This window comes from Barbus barbus (genome assembly GCF_936440315.1).
Source record: "Barbus barbus genome assembly, chromosome: 25".
NCBI lineage: Eukaryota > Metazoa > Chordata > Actinopteri > Cypriniformes > Cyprinidae > Barbus > Barbus barbus.
The window spans coordinates 27408320-27426767 of record NC_136753.1 but is presented as its reverse complement, the minus strand read 5'-3'; the positions used below and the strand labels follow the sequence as shown (position 1 = coordinate 27426767).

The 18448-nt window shown below is 35.2% G+C and overlaps 1 protein-coding gene across 1 annotated transcript in view; it reads left to right on the top strand.

Annotated features, from left to right (window-relative positions):
• LOC306844554 (guanine nucleotide-binding protein G(i) subunit alpha-2) overlaps nt 1-18448 on the top strand; it is a 46086-nt gene that overhangs the window by 20540 nt on the left and 7098 nt on the right. The window contains exons 3-5 of the mRNA XM_079376777.1: nt 10035-10077; nt 15570-15711; nt 16130-16290. Of these exons, the coding sequence (XP_079232903.1) occupies nt 10035-10077; nt 15570-15711; nt 16130-16290 (346 nt within the window). The remainder of the gene's footprint in view (nt 1-10034; nt 10078-15569; nt 15712-16129; nt 16291-18448) is intronic.

Below are 18448 nucleotides of genomic sequence, written 5' to 3'. Positions count from 1 at the left end.
AAAATGGCTCGATAGCGCCACCTATAAAATTTAAACGGAGTGCGCCTCGAGCCGTGTTTCATGTACATGCACGAAAATCGGTACACACCTGTAACACGTCATTACCTACAAGAAAGTCTCCTGGTACTAAATCCGAAACCCAACAGGAAGTCTTATTTTGAATTTCCTGTATGATTTTTATGCAGTTTTTGTCATTTTCAGGCCTCGTACTTTAACTCCTCCTCCTACAGTTTTAATCGGATCGTCTTCAAATTTGCTGAGTTTAATCATAAGGCCTTTGTGATGTTAAATTTGGAAGATCTTGAGTTTTCGTCAAGGGGCGTGTCCCTGGTGGCCTGACAAAATTTGATGTTCCGGCATGAAACAGGAAGTTGCTGTACCCCAGACTTCACACGTTTGATAGCAGTTCAGTCCTGAACACATCTACATGCTCACATTCAGTTATAGTCATAGCGCCACCTGCTGGCAACAGGAAGTGACATGTTTAACACTATTATGGACTCCTAGCAGCATATTAAAAAGTGTCAGCAAGTGTTAAATAGGCTGGCAACATGCTAGAAACACTTCGCTAAGTGCTAAAGCATGTTATTAATGCCATCAAACAGGAAGTTGTTGTGACTCATGCATACAATGCCCAATTTGCCACAAACTTCACACGTTTTATAAGAGTCCTGGCCTGAACACATCTAAAGGCCAACATTCAGTTATAATTATAGCGCCACCTGCTGGCAACAGGAAATGACTTGTTTTACACTAACTTAAACATGCAATGTCCAATCTGCCCCAAACTTCACATGTTTGATAAGAGTCCTGGCCTGAAGACATCTACATGCCAATATTCAGTTATAATCATAGCGCTACCTGTTGGCAGCAGGAAATTTGGCATATATAAATGACTTTGATATATTCCTCCTATATTTACCACTTTAAAAGCATATTGTCCTCTGTTTGCCGGTTTCCTATAGCCACGTGATGGCGGTGAGCCCAGGTGAGAGGGCCCTTTCTTCGCTGCTTGCAGCTTTAATTTAATATAGAATTTATTCCTGTGATGCAATGCTGAATTTTTACGCATTACTCCAGACTTCAGGGTCACATGATCATTCAGAAATCATTCTAATATGCTGATTTGCTGCATAAGAAACATATTATTATTATTATTGTTATTGTTATTGTTTGTTGAAAACAGTTGTGCTGCTTCATATTTTTGTGGAAACCATTGTTTGTTTGTTTGTTTGTTTGTTTTCCAGATTCTTTGATGAATAGAAAGTTCAAAACAATAGCATTTATTTAAAATAAATATTTAGTATCAGTTTTTACTGTCACTTTTCAGTAATTTAGTGCATGCTTGCTGAATTAAAGTATTAATTTCTTTAAGAAAATCTTACTGACAAACATTTGAAAGTTAATTTTATACTAATTTTTGTAAAAGACGTGACATACGAGTGCAACGGTCCAACGTGGAAAATGGGATTCTGTATGAATGGCCCCTTACAGTAACAAATTAATACCATCTAGCCTATCAGTATGATTAATAAAAGTTGTTTTAGTATTTTATATGACTTTACTAAGATATATCTGATGTGGGTGTGAAAATGTATATATTGCACAGCAGTAATGATGACCCTCCTGTGGTCAGTACAATCATTGAGTTCATGACTGAGCACTGATCATATATGACACTGTATTTAGTTTCTGAGGGATGTAATTCACATCAGGGAAGTGTCCTTTAGAGTGTTAATAGAATAGTTAATAGCACTAGTTGGTTGCCGCATGCAAAAGCTATAATTTAATAATCAGGAAACAACAAATCTGCATTAGGAAAATCTAATGGGATGGTGAAGATGAAGAGGGAGAGCGGAGCCTCAGGAGACAGGTGAATTCGTCTGCTGAGAGTCTCTGACTGACTTTTCGTTACAGTACAAAAAGTGATCAAAGGAGTGAAAAACAAGTGCGTGAACAGAGCGCTGGGGCCCGAGAGAGGGAGAGGAGGTGCTGAGAGCCCCGACAGGCTTAATGCTGGACTAACAGAATTAGGAGCGAAGGAAAATAAAGTCTCATTGAGCGTTAAAGAACAAGAGCAGCAGTTGTAATTAAGCTTTCCCTCAGGCGTGATATAAGTTATCTGATTAGGATTCCCAGCTTTCCTTGAGCCCTGCAGACATCATTACTGTCCCGCTCCACAGGGACATCTGAACTTCCTCCATCAGAAACAACAGTCTCACCTACAAACACAGAGCAGAGGGAAGCCATTCTTCATATAAGCATTAAATTAGTGTGCAGTAAAAATCAGCCTTGTGTTCTGATGGATGATGTAGATTTAGTTTTTAGCCTGTTAGTGAAATGTGAATAAATATTGTGTAAAAACAATTACTTATGTATATCTAATTTACAATACAAATACAATAACTTTAATATGCATGCATACATATATAATTAAATAGAAATAATTGTAGCATTTAATAATCATTAAGTGATTATTTGCCATTAAATAAATCATTAAATAATAAAGTAATAATCATATGAATACTGTTTAAATGTTTCAGCATTTAATACTTTAATTCAATAAGGATGTATTAAATTGATCAGAAGTGGCATTAAAGACATTTTTAATGTTACAGAAGATATAAATAAAATGCTGTTCTTGGACTTTCTATTCATCAAAGAATCCTGAAAAAAAGAAGAAAAAAGAAAATGTATCACGGTTTCCACAAAGATATGAGGCAGCGCAACTGTTTTCAACACGGACAATAAGAGATGTTTCTTGAGCAGTAAATCAGTATATTAGAATGATTTCTGAAGGATCATGTGACACTGAAGACTGGAGTAATGATGCTGAAAATTCAGCTTTCATCACAAGAATAAATTACATATGAACATTTTCACATAGAAAAGTTTTTTGAAATTGTACTAATATTTTACAATATAAATTTTTTTTCCTGTATTTTTGATCAAATAAATACAGGCTTAGTGAGCAGAAGAGACTTCTCTCAAAAACTTTGTAATAATGTTTGTGAAAGAAATAAGCAGTTCATATAATTACTTTTGTTTAATCATTATTTATTATCAGCAGAAAGCAGAAAAATCTGCCTCTGAAAACCAGGTCTCTATTGATGGATTTGCTCCAGTTCAGCTCAAGCAAAGTTCAAACCTACGACGTAGCAAAGGGATTAATCTTGCTGAAATGACGTGTGCCAGCAGAGATCAAACGAGGCCATTAGTCCTGACCTGAGCTTATAGCCCGTTCCATAACTATAAGTCTGCCTGAAAGCTGATGTTACTCATGAAGCCAACATGAAAGGCAATTACTCTAGTCAATGCATCCTATACAAGGTAGTGTTTCCTCCGGGGCTGGAGAGAAAAGGTTAGTTTTTATGGATTGCACCATAAAAGATTACACACTTGCTCTTTATTTACTTTGATAGGTGGAGTGAACAGAGAGACGTCCATGGTTGATTTAGTTGATATTTGATTCATGCTTGTGAAACACAAGAGTCCTTGATATCCAGCCATATAGTTTTTACATAGTTGTGCATTGGAATATATGATAATTATGGTAGTTGTTTTTGGATCACTATTATTATCTTTAAACCTTAGTATTTAGGGATAAGGGCTTTATTCAGATTGCTCAATCTAAAAAAACCAAACCTACTTTAAGCGCCTTTTTTAAGAGCTTTCTCTTTTTGAATTAAATGAAATTGAATGTACTGCATATGTAATACAAGGTTCAAAAGCTTGCCAGAATTGAGTTATTGCAAATATGAAGGTGTGGCAGTAGTAAAGGAGGGTTTTTCCTTTTTAATAAGGTCAAGTGCTGCGTTATCTTGTCTGGCTCTCTGCCGATCTACAGTAAATACTCAGTGTCTAAATATAGTTCATTAAAAGTAAAGTCACCAGTTTTTCATCATGGGTGGATTGTGTAATTGTTTACAGTCATGATGCACATGCAGACTGATTTTATGCGGCATGTTGTTTTTTTCATCATCAAGTGATGGTGGTGATCTGCTTCTACAGACTGTAAATCATGATAGTTCAAACTCTACCATTACTGCCCGTCTGCAGTGTCCTCAGTTAATTATAGAGTTCAAATGTTAGTCATCAGATCTTTCTCTGTAAAGCTTTAGCTGGAATTACCAGTTGTAATGTAGCTAAATTAGATAAACATGGCACATTTGCCACATACTATTGGAAGAAAGATGCATTTTCTGAGTCAAGTAGCTCATGCAGAACTTCATTTAAATAATTTTGTTTGCATGTACATTTTTTAAGTTAGAAATCATATTTGCAAAGATTGTTTTCAGTGGGTTTAAAATATCATTGTATTTTCAAATCTCAGTTTATATATATATATATTTTAAATCTGGAGATTGACTTGGGCAATCTAAGACTTTCCATTGCTTTCCCCTTATAAATTCCTTGACTGAACTGCAGGGTGTTTTGGGTCATTGTCCTGATGCAATATGAAGCTCTTCCCAATGAATCTGGTGGCATTTTTCTTGAATATTGTTAGGCAAGATGGATTTGTACCCTTCCAAATTCATTCTGCTACTGTCATCATACATTAAGTCATCAGTAAAGTTGAGAGGGCCTGTTCCAGAGACAGCCATGCATGCCCATGCCATGACACCACCTCCACCATGCTTTACAGATGAGGCTGTATGCTTGGGATCATTTGCAGTTCCCTTTTTTCTCCACTTTTGCTTTCCCATCACTTAGATAAAGGTTCATCTTTGTCTCATCGGTCCATAAACACAGTTCCAAAAGTCTTCTGGCTCACCTTTGTGCTTTTTTGCAAACTCTAATCTATTCTATTTTTGGTGCTGGTCAGAGGTTTGCATCTTGCTGTGTAGCATCTGTAATTCTGTGTCAAAGTCTCCTGAGGACAGTAGATTGTCAGAGCATCACCCCAGCTTTCTGGAAGTTGTTGGTGATTTTACAGACACGTCTTTTAGGGTTCATTTTCACAGCTTTTATGATTTGTCTGTCATCAACTACTTGTTTTCTCAGCCGATCAGGTAGTTGTTGGTTGCTGGTGGTATTTGGTAAAACATGTATGTGTTGAAACGGCTAATAATAAAATGTGACATTCTGTAGTTTTGTCTCATATTCATCTTTTAATAATATTTGTAAATGTCTTGACTCCACAGCCAACAGAGCAATTTTGTCTTTACTGTTCCAATACTTTTGGAGGGCACTGTACATATATTTCCTCAGGGATAAAGTTTTAGCCCATTTTTGTCAAACTGGGCATGGCGACTATGAATATTACCACCCATCTATTCAAGACATCTTTTTAATATTGAAAATTGAGATCAACAGCTCAATTTACTTAGTTTCAAGAACTAAGTTGAGCCAGAAAGGGGATTGTGCGTTTGCGGCAGTAGCACCAAGACTTATATATCAGGGATGCTGACTCTGTACATACTTTTAAGGTACAGCTAAAGACATATTTGTTTGCCATGGCGTATTCTTCTCGCTGATCATTTTTATTATTATTCTTTTAGGTGATGTCTTTGTATATTATAATCTGTATATTGAGATGATGTAAGCACATTGGTCAACATGTGTTTTAATAGTGCTATATAAATGAAATTGAATATTCTATTCATACTGAGATGTAATCATTCATGCCATTGTGTAAAATGTGCTGCAAGTCCTGTTTATTTGTACTGCTTATTTCTTCACTTATTTTAGTTTTATAGTTTAGTTTAATGTATGTTTATGCATACGTGTATATAATATCATTAAAAATATAATAATTTATTTCTATTAAAAAAGTGTTTACCATTTAATTTGGGTCATATAGCACTGTCCTTCCTCTTTGTCCTCTATCCATTCATGTCCCTTTTTATCTGCTGTCCTTTATTTCTTTCTTATATTTTTCTTTGCCTCTTTAATTTCCTTAAGTCATTTTTCCATTACAGAATAAATCGCTGGCACATCAGCGCTCACTTGACCTCTCTTTCATCAGCAGCATTCATTGTGTGCGCTCTCTCGTGTTAGGACATCTCAGTGTTAGCACCCAGTATGTTTGATGCATTGTTCTTACTGAACATGGGTCAAATTTGTAATAATAAAGATACAAAAGTATTACAGTGTTAGACTGCAACATTAGACCCCATATTTTATGTCAATGACAATGTAAGGATTGTTATACCGAATCTTTTTATAGATAAATATGATCAAATGCGGTAAATGGACACATAACTGAAATGAATAGCTGAAAGTATTGCGAAATTAGACTAGATGTCTAGTAAACAATCCTTTAGGGTGTTGGGAATGTGTCAGATTTTGTCAATTCTGTGGCCACACATTCGCATCAGGACCACCAATAATGGCTTTCTAACAAGTGTTAGGCTTGACTTACTCTGCTTATTTCTGAATCAATAGCCTGGCCTGGGAGAGCAGTACTTGTTAGAGCACCTTCAAATAGAAAATCTTCTTAATTTCAGATAAATTGGATGAGCAGAAGGAGGCTTTAGTCCTGTTAAATCAGGTGAAGGTAGCGTAGGATTCCAAACAGCTACACAAATAGGAAAGTGAACAGGAAACTGATTCATATAGGAGTTTGTCTGGTTTTACATAGATTACATATTACAGTAAAACAACAAAACATCATTCCATTGTTTGTGCAAGTCATGCAGTTTCCACGAGAATGGTTTGATGAACAATTTACTCAAATTTGTTTTTTTCATGTTTCATGAAGGAAGCTCAATGTTCTTTGATAGCAGTGATGATGCAACTGATTTGGAGAAATGTAGCATTGCGTCACTCGCTAACCAATGGATCCTCTGCAGTGAATGGGTGCCGTCAGAAAGAGAGTCCAAACAGCTGATACAAACATCACAATAATCCACAAGTTATCCACACCACTCCAGTCCAGTCCATTAATTAACGTCTTGTGAAGTGGAAAAAGTCCATCACACATTTGTTTGTTTTAGACTGTTATCACTTGTAAATGATGACTCGTATTTTAAAATAGAAGCAACAGTTTAAAGTTAAAAACATCTTTAGGATGGATTTGTGGCTTACAAATACACAGCTTTTCACTTCACAAGATGTTAATTGTTGGATTGGAGTAATGTGGATTACTTGTGGATTTTTGTGATGTTTCTATCAGCTGTTCTGACTCTCATTCTGACGGCACCCATTCACTTCAGAGGATCCACTGGTGAGCAAATCTGTTCCCATGAAGACAAACTCATCTTGGAAAACCTGAGGGTTGTTACATTTTCAGCAAACTTTTATGTTTGGGTGAACCATTCCTTTAAAATGAACTCCCATTTTTCCAGATAATTCATACTGTTTTTGCATGTCTCGGCATTGCAAGAAGAGGATGATTTTGTCATATACAGTGCGTGTTTTTAAACAGACTCCTGTGAGTTTCATTTCTCTCTGTGAATGAGGACACCATGTTCTCCTCCGCTTACTAATTGCCATGAGGCCAGTGAAGGTCTCATTCAGATGCATTGATGTTTTCCCAGATGATAGAAAACAGAGGCGGCCTATCCTCTCTGCCAGCCGAACACACACAGAGACCTTTGTTAAACGAGAGTGCCTTACAATCACACACCTCTTTGCTTCTCTCACTTTATTTCTCTCATTCTTTCATTTTTATAAAGCATTGTCATGTCTCTATTTTTTTTTTTTTTTTTTTTTGTTTAATATAATTAATGTGCCTGATGTATGGGGAATTATGCAGCAAAATCCCAACCCCAAGTCTGAGCATTATTAATACTGATGCTTGCAAACACTAAAAATGATAAAGCAGCTGTTGTAAATGACTTGCTTATGATATTTCTGCAGTACTTGTTTAATTAGATGTTATTTTAAGTCACCACCTGATCTTATCCTCAACTTTATCTGCTCTGCATCTGTTAAATGAACAAGCTCCAAAAGTACTAGTTGCGTTTATGAATCCGGTGTGTATTAAAACCCTCCCTTTGTCTCCAATTACACTGTTTTATTCTCTGTGGCGTGCTGGGCTTTGTGAATAAACAGTTATTCTTCATGTCTCATAAGGATGAATTATTGGCTCTTTTTCTCATTTCTCCATTAGTAAGTTAAGTACTGTGGTTGTACGGTGGAGCTGGTGTAACGGTGTGTCCCTTGAGCTCTGGACACAGTAGTAGTGCTCAGGGGACGCTGTGGAAGTGTGTCTCGTGGAAGTCTCGTCTCTCGGGTCTCCGCCTTTTTTTTTTTTTTTTTACAAAGTACAACGGACAATAATGTAGTACAATCATAATACTGTAGGAGGTCAAAGGTAACAAAAGTAAATTATTAATCCAGATGAGGACAGGAAAGTCAACCATTCATACAAGCGCACTTTTTTTTCTTTTTTTTCCAAATTTGTGTGGATGTGTACATTTTATTCCTTTTTTAAATGTTTTAGTATTTATTGTAACTAATGACTTCAAGAATAATATGGTGTTTGATGGCGAGTTGTCATCTCTTGTTTTTGCCTTATTTCAGAAACTACACACCTCCAAGAAAATAGTATTTGGTTGTTAGTTTTCAAACTTATTTTATTTTGTCATTTTTGCATTTAATTTAATTTAATTATTTTTTCCACTTATTTACAAAACATACATGCTTCTATTAAAGTGGTATTTGGTTATCAGTTATTTTATTTTATTTTGTAATTCCAATAAAGTGGTATTTAGTTATCAGTTGTCAAACATTTTATTTAATTTATTTTACTTAACTTTAAACACTTCCAATAGTGGTATTTGGTTGTAAAACATCTTATTTTATTTTAAATGTTGTTTAAGAAATTGCACCCCTCCAATAAAGTGGCATTTGGTCGCCAGTTTATTTTATTTATTATTTTTAATTTTTTTCTATCACTTTTTTGTGGTTTGAATATAAGCCAAATTAAAAAGATGAAAGGACGAGTTAGTAATTGGTTTGTGGTACTGTGCAGTGAGTGCGTCTCGTGGTGAGGTAGCAGTTTTAATGATTCAGCAGATGGCCGAGGAGACGCCGCTGTAGGGGCTGCTGACGGCACTCCTGCGCAGATGCTGCGTCTCCATTTCATCTCCTACTACATTAAAACATGTTAAAAGAAAATGAAATGGAGATGATTTTTTTTGCTATCTGGCCTTTTCCACACAAAAAAAAAATCTGCACCCTAGTACAGATATTAATACCATGGTATTTTGATATAAACCAAACATCTTGTAGCAATCATGAGTAGGTACAATTATTCTGCAGCTGGTGTTTTTTTTTTTTTTTTGAGATCTCGATCTGATGAAAAACGTCTCGTTCTCTTTTACACTTGGCTGAAAGCCTTTTGGTATAGTTGTTCATCTCCCCTGATCGTAACTCAGGATCTGTCCACTCACAGTAATTGAATGATCTCTCCACATCTTTCACTCAGAGCTGGACCGGAAGAGGTTTTTGTTCTCTCAGCACTTTCAGAGCTGTGCTTTTACCACATTGACCGATAGAGCTCATTACATTATGCAGGAATAATCCCAACTCTTCCCAGACCCTTTCCGTATACATGGATGAACTTGTGAGCCACCTCTCAGCACATCAGGCTTCTGTGCAGCGGAAATAACAACAAGCGGAGAGCCGCGGCCGGGCTACATCAACAAGAAGCTGAGTTTTGACAGCAGATGTTTTGGCACAGCTTCAGTGAACAGTATTAGTCTAAAGTCATCTTCAGGAGTGACTTCTTATAAGCACACATATGATATATCATGCACAGAATATTTGAGAACTCTCATCTGTACTCAGGACTGTATATCATGACTGTACTATGAGGCGTATAAGGGTTCATGGAAGTATTCTGTACTGAAGCAATAAGTACAAGTGGCTGAGATGATGTTGTAACCTTGGATTAAAACAATGTTGATATGCAGTGAAATTGGCAGCATGCTATAGAAGCTTCAAAGTGATCTGGACTATTTTATAGACGTTGATATTTTTACCATTTAAAAAAAAAAAAAAAAAATCTATAGATATATCCAGCTTTTTAATTTAAATTTTGCTTGCTCTGTGTTTTCATTGACTCTCCTTTCTTCTCTCTTCAGGTGCAGGTGAATCAGGGAAGAGCACCATTGTGAAACAGATGAAGTAAGTAGAAACTTTTAAGAAAAGGTTGATTTTATTAATTTTTTTTTTTGGGCTCTGTAAAATTTCTAAATTTTATATATAAAAAGCATGTCCAATCAATTAAATTCATTAAACTTTTAAAATTTAATGATTTGTTATAATTTTATTTATTTTTAAAACAGTAGGGCCCTATGTTTTTTTTATGTAGTCAAAGGAAAATAAAAATTCCTTTTTATTTTTATGGCGCAAAAATTATTATTTTTTTATTTATTTATACCTTGAGAAGTGCATTCTAGTATAGTATAGTAGTAATATATTTCCTACAGTTTTAACAAAAATTAAATTTGTAAGACCCTATGAAATTTATGAATACTTCCCCCAAATTCCATTTTAATTTTTCTAGGTTCCGTTTTAATGGTTTAACTAGAGTTTACAAAATAAAAGCATGCCTAATCAGTTGAATTCATAGAGCGTTTGCAATCAAATAATTTATTTAATACAAATACAATTAAATATTTTTTATTACAAATTTATCAAAAATAGTGATAATCAGACAATAACAATTTAATTATTTTTTAAAAAAATGTAAACAAATTTAAGAACTTATTTTTTGCTGTTGTTATTATTATTATTATTATTATTACTTGAAATACATTCTACTGTACAATAATATATTTCTGTCACTAAGTTAAACCAGACTTCTGTTTTAGTGGGTTGTTGTGAAGATTTTTGTATGTGTAAAATGAAATAGTAAGATGAGAGCTGCTGAAATCATCACGAGTATTCATCACACACTTTTAAGCATCATATTCATGCTTCCTTTTCATTTTATATTCAAACAAGAACGTGATTCCAGGAAGACACATCCAGGCTCTGTGCTACTTTAACTTTGATAAATCACACACATTGACCGTAAATTAGCTCCTTGCAGCTGCCGAGATACAGGTGCGCGCACACTATTTATATTCAGTAATAAAGCCATGCTTCACATTTATTTGCAGCCACAGCTCTTCGCACAAATGACATCATGCATGAGACGCAGCACTAAAACAGGAGTTAGCAGAAAGCGGCTCTAGCTGCTATGACTTTCATTTCCGTGATGAAGTCACATTTCCGCACGAGTGCACCTCCTTACAGACCCTGTGATGCAGAGCTGCTTCCTTTTACTGCAGATGCCCTCATTTGTTCATGATTAATAGACACCATCCATCTCCTCACGAAACCAAAATATAGCACCGCTCTCTTTGTGCAGCTCTGCTCTGTTAGATGTCTAGATGGTAACCCTCATGCTACAAAACATCTTGCAAGATTAAGCATGTGTGGATGCACACTTCATAAACACACCATTTGGCATACATTAGCATATATTTCAGTATATTTTAAATCTTTAATACAACTATTCAATGCTATTTTCAGTATTTGGCATGCTTTCTTGATTTTATTTTGATATGATTTAGTAGAGTAAATCATTTAGCAGTTCTCTGAGCCCTCAGTGTCCATACAGTAACAACACCTTTCCATTTCATTAGGTTATTAAGAATAATTAGTTTATGCTTTGTTCGTATGCTACCATTCAAAAATGTATAGTCTGTAAGATTGTTTTTGGTGATTTTGAAAGTCTCATATGCTCACCAAGGCTGCATTTATTTGATGAAAAATAAAGTAATATTGGGAAATATTATTGCACATTAAAATAACTGTTTATAAATTGAATATATTTTAAAATGTAATTTATTTCTATGATGTAAAGCTGAATTTTCAGCATCATTACTTCAGTCTTCAGTGTCGCATGATCCTTCAGAAATCATTCTAATATGCTGATTGCTCAAGAAATGTCTTGTTGTTGGAAATGGTTCATGTTTTTCTAAAAACAATTTTCCATATTTAATGATTTAAAAAAAACAGGAATTTCTTGACCAGTTTAATTCATACTTTCTGCATAAAAGTGTTTTTTTAAATCTTACTGACCCCAAACAGTTAAATGTTTGTTACTGTTGAATGCCTTTTTAAAAGCTCATGTTTGAATGTTTCTTTTGCAATTACTTGACTATGTAAAAGGAGAGAAATAATAAAAAAGGCTATATATAACATGGTGTGCATAATATGCAGAGCAATCAGGTCACTGTTTTGTAAGATAAATGAAAGTTGTTGGATGAAAGGTGTGCTCATTTATTCTTGGCTATAAATGTTTTTATTGTACTATATATATCTTTCAGTGTAAGAAGAAGTTGCATGCACAAAGAGAGATAGCGAAAGCCAGGGGCGATATGCACTTATTATTTTTAAGGGGGCACAGGTGGGGGTTGACATAGTAGTAGGCTTATGTTTTACTTAATTTTTCCCTTTTTAGGCTATTCAAAATATTCCCAGTAATTAAACTGTAAGTAAATGCATTTTGCACCTTTTATATATCATGTTAGTTAATCTTATAACGGGCGATGGGCGAATTAGCCTAATGTTCTATTAGAGTCATTCTATGGAAATGTCCATTTTTCTGTCCCTAGCCTTTACAGAAATATTACACTTGAAAAACACTTTATAGGGTTACGATTTTAAAATGGAACAATATGTTCTTTGAACAATTACACCTTCTTGAGCCATCAATGTTGCAATGTTTGTTTTTTAATTAATTAATTATATAGAATTCCAAGCACCACAAAACTGCTCGTCCCCACAGCCATGTACAGAGAAAAAGTGCTTTATTTTGAGATCCAAAACAGGTTTTTCTACCATTTAAAATACAATAATATATTTATAACTATCAAATATATCATATAAATGACATAAAAAACGAAATGATGAATAAATATTATAAAATAATGAAAGTAGTGGTCCCCTGGAGTTGTCACTGGTGTTACCGTTTAACAAAAATAGTTTATTTTGAAATAAAAATCACACTTATGACATCACTTGACTTCCTTCTTCCTCTTTCCTGAAGACCCACGAAGAACGGCCCATGATAAGTCCACTGTCTCTTTTCAGAACAGAAATTCTTATTTATCTCATGATTTCATATGAAGCTTTTAGTTGAAAGTTGCTTTATTGTTAGAGAATTGTAAAAAACTAGAATACAAATGGATTAATTTAGTGAGGGATTGACAACGTGGTTTGATACCTTGCAGCAGACATTTTGTAAAATGCTTTTTTTTTTTTTATTATTGTTACCATCACTGGTGTCACCTTCCTTATGGGTAAATAAATGCACAAAAGATTTTTTTTAAATTAAATAAAATAACCTGTCATTTATGTATATTCATGAAGTCAAAAGGTAATCTTATAATGTGCTCCAAGTTTAAATGTTCGAAAAATAAATATATTTTAAGACATCTTGCCATACCAAAAGTGGGCATTTCTGTAGAATGACCCATTAACTACGCATAAAATTAGACTTTTTACATAAGAACCACATGGGTGTCATGCTTTAAAATATTTTACAACTGCCTTTGTATTTAACATGAATTTAATAAAACGTTGTAAGTTACTAATCGTATCACTTTCATTGTACAGAAGACAGCAAATGAAACTTACATTATCAAAAAACATTCTCATTTCATTATCAAGACTTCAGTCTCAAAAAATCCCATTATAATCACTGAATCTGTTTGCACTGTGAAATTAATCTTAGTTTGTTCACTCAGTGAGCGCACCCTGAACAAAACACCGCGTGTCAGCGATGACTCATCTGAACGTCTCTGATTGGCCATTGCATTCATAAGCTCAACAGAATCGTGTGTGATTGGTTATAATGCAGTGCTGTAAAAACATGTCTGTCTCTGGCTCAGCGCCAGCCAGAGAACTCCGATTAGAATTTTGCAGCTGGTGATTTAACGCACTGAACGATCTTATCATGCCAGTGTGACTGTATCAAATATAAAGCTATGATTCGGCTATTTTTTTGTCTTTTGGAAACTGCATACAAAATCCACTGAGGGGGCACGTGCTCCCTTAGTTTGCATCGGCATGACGCCTCTGGCGAAAGCCTTGAATAGTTTTATCATTTCCATTTGAATTCCATTTCCATTTGGAGGCGCTGGGATCTCGATCCATTTTTCATGAGGACACACAGTTTGACGCTCGGGTCATTAATGCAGGTTTAAGCAGAAACAGTGTTACAATGATAATGAGTGTTAGCAGCAGACGGGAGTTTCAGACGCTGCAAATTCTGCTGCTTTATACCCAGAGTAACAGGTGTCATGTATCACAGCTTTCTTTAATTCACCGTTCACCAAGCGCATGAAGATTCAGCTTTATTTGATCAAACCCTTTAAGATCCGTCTGCCTGAGCTTCCTCTCTTCTGAGCTGCCAAAAAACATTTAAAAAAAATATATATATTTCTAATGTTTTCCTTACTGACCTTTTCAGTTTTTTTTTTTTTTTTTTTTTTTTTAAGTCAAATGCATTTAAATGGTTTTGATAAAGATGTAATATAAAGTATCATGTCAATAAGGCCCAACTGGCCTATTTTATATTTGCTGACTCTGTTATAGGAAGAGAAGGCAGATATCTGCTGACGTTAGTGAATATGGAATGTGTTAAATGATGCACATTCCTGCTCAGCACTAGAAACTGTATGTTTTAAATCCGAGGCGCAAATACACGTTGGTTGATAATTACTTTTATGGCTGATATAGTTGATATGATGGCCAATATAAGTTTTCAAAATAAATATATAGGCTACAGTTTTAGTTGTAGCAACAACTGTATAGCCTATTATTGTCTAATATTTTTTGCCTCCAATATTTGCCCCATAAGACTCATGTGATTGACAATCAATCAGACCAATTAAAATAAATGATTACAGAGAGTCTTTTGATTCAAATTATTTGAATACTGATTTTTAGCTTTCCCAGATATCATTTATTTGATATATTTTCAGATAGTATTATACCATTCTCTGCTGATCTTTCAGGTCAATGTAATTTAGGTTGCACTTTATTTTACAGTACGTAAACTTACATGTACTTATAGTGTACCTACCTAAGAAAGTACTGGTAATATAAGGTAACTACATGGGGTAGGGTTAGGTTTAGGGGTAGGTTCAGGGTTAATACCTAGTTATTGTAATTACTATGAGAAGTACATGAGTATGTACACTGCCCTCCAAAAGTTTGGAAACGCCCTTGAAAAGTTGGGTTTTGGACAACATTGGCATGAATCCTTTTTAATTTGTGATAATTTTGCACTGATAAGGGACAACACAAACTACGAAAACATATTTTATTACATAAACAGTTTAACCAGGCATCATTAAACTTTAAACCAGTAACCAGGCATCACAGCTGGCAAAGGGGCATGTCTGACATTTGAAAATGATTACTGCTGGTCTTCAATGATAATGTCAAGTTACTTTAATGTATTTGCACCAAAACATTAAGGATTTATGCTGATATCGTTCAAAACCACACTTTGCCAGGGGTGTTTCCAAACTTTTGGAGGGCAGTGTACATGAGTAACAGGATTGTAAAATAAAGTGCCACCATAATTTATTTATTCCGTTTCACCCTGTGTTCAGAATCATCCATGAAGACGGCTACTCAGAAGACGAGTGTAAGCAGTACAGAGCCGTGGTCTACAGCAACACCATCCAGTCAATAATGGCCATCATTAAAGCCATGAGCAACCTCAAGATCGACTATGGAGAGACCGCTCGAATGGTAAGACCTCCTGTAATGTCTGAGATGAGTATATAGGTCATGCTGGGTTTCTGTAAATAATTCAGAGAGTCCCGCACACTCTTGTAACTTCACTTTTCTGATCTTCTGGTTTAATGTTTTGCATACAATCTCAGATCCTTCAGAGGCGGATCGAGTTATTCTGTGCATCAATAAATGATTCACTAAGCAATTCCTTGGTGATTTTAACTTGAAGTATTGCCATTACAAATATACCATGGTAATATGTTTGGAGACAGTAATTTTGCAGTAAATCCCAGCTCAAGGTAATCTGTAATTGATCTAAAGCAAAGTTTGCTTTCGGTTAAATTTAAGTTCTTTCAGCAATGTTTTATTCCTCGCTCAGCACATCTCGTGTGTGTGTGTGTGTGTGTGTGTGTGTGTGTGTGCGCGCATGCAGGACGATGCGCGGCAGCTGTTTGCTCTATCTGCAGCAGCAGAGGAGCAGGGCATCTTAACTGATGATCTGGCCAATGTGATCCGCAGACTGTGGGCCGACAGTGGGGTTCAGGGATGTTTCACCCGATCTAGAGAATATCAGCTCAACGACTCTGCTGCCTAGTGAGTGTCTACACACACAAACACAAAATACTGCTCCTGCTTCACATCTTACTATACATTTACACTCCCATACGCATGCTCCATCTAGAATTTAGTTAAATTAGACTCTAGTAAATATATTTTAAGCATAGTCTTACTAGTTATGCTCATCACTACAGTATTTTATTGGTAGGTATTTCACTGGCATGGATATGGTGTAACGCTGTGGAAGCCCAAATTCTAAAATGCATATAGCTCCGCCCCTAAAATCTCATTGGATGAGTCATGCTCACGGTCTGACTGAATTGAATTCCTTATAAATGCATAAATTGCTGCACTGATAGGCATGAAAATGGTCTAAAATTAGATTAATTGATTTTTATGTTAATTATTTTTATGACTATTTTTATTAATTATTTTTGGAACAATGTGCATTTCAAACCTCAAAAATACCCTGGCAATGTAAGAAAACCATGTTTATGTGTGTGATCATATTCTTACAACAGAGATGGGCTTGATGTTTAAATATGTATACATGCACAAAAAGCACAGAGACGGTGATGAAGTTGTTTGCATGCAGAGTGATAGCACTTTAGGTTGGCTACATGACCTTTATACATTACTGTTCAAATTTTGAGGTAAGAAGTCTCTTCTGCTCACCAAAGCTGCATTTATTTGATTACAAATACAGTAAAAATATGGTCAAATATTACAGTTTTAAATAATATTCAAATCAATTTGAATATATTTTCAATATAATTTTAGCATCATTACTGCAGTCTTCAGTGTCACATGATCCTTCAGAAATCATTCTAATATGCTGATTTGCTGCTTAAACATTTCTAATTATTATCAATGTAAAAAACAGTTGTGCTGCTGCTTATTTGGAAACTGTTCAGCATTTTTTATTTTTTGACATTTTAAGTTTTTTTTTAATCGAATGCACACTTAAGTAAAATGTAAGTATTAATAAAAACAGTAGCTTAAAATAGATGGCTTAATCCTAAAACACACTCGTTGGTGTCTTTTATCATGTTGTTGTTTTATGAGAGCAGTAATCCACTCGAGGCCGTGTGTTAGTCATTTTTCAGCAGTTAAATCCTCTCCCTTCACTCCTTCACTTCTGTCGGATCACTGCAGCTCATGCCTCACACGGCCTGTTGTTTAATTAGATTTCACTTCAGAGCTGCATAAACACAAACACTTGAGGAACACAATTGTGCGAGGAGTGGCAGCACAAAACTAAATTACAAATCTCTCCCTAGACAGAATGTGACTTTAATGGTGTTTTAGCACCAGCACATAAACCCTGATGCATGATGGGAGGCAGGTTCAAGCAGGGATCTCAATGCCAAGTCCATCTGTTTTTGTTAGCAGAAATGTCTCCTGCCTTTAAAGAGGTCACAATGTGAACGCACTGACCTTCACTGACCCACACACCCCCAACACCCCCCTGCCCCACACATACACACTGTGACATTAAATTGAAAGTTTGGACACATTTGACTGAATTTGCTTCATCAGTCTTAACCTTTCGTTCTGAAGGTGATTGCTTAGATGCATATAGTTTTGTAGACAAATACAAATAAATGTAAGTGTTTAATGAATATACAACCCAAAATCCAGAAATGTTGGGACACTTTTTAAAATTTGAATAAAATGAAAACTAAAAGACTTTCAAATCACATGAGCCAATATTTTATCCACAATAGAACATAGAGAACATAATAAATGTTTAAACTGAGAAATTGTATACTTATCCACTAAATGAGCCCATTTCAAATTTGATCCCTGCTACAGGTCTCAAAAAAAGTTGGCACGGGGCCAACAAAGGGCTGAAAAAGCAAGAACTTTTGAAAAGATTAAGCTGGGAGAACATCTAGAAACAAGTTAATTGACATCAGGTCTGTAAAATGATTAGCTGTAAAAGGGATGTCTTGGAGAGACAGAGTCTCTCAGAATTAAAGATGGGCAGAGGCTCTCCAATCTGTGAGAGTCCGTAAAAAGATTGTGGAATACTTTAAAAGCAACGTTCCTCAACGTCAAATTACAAATTACAAACAATCTTTGCAAATCTCATCATCTACAGTGCATAACATCATCAAAAAGATTCAGAGAAACTGGAGAAAACTCTGTACATAAGGGACAAGGCCTTTGTTGGATGCCCGTGGTCTTCGGG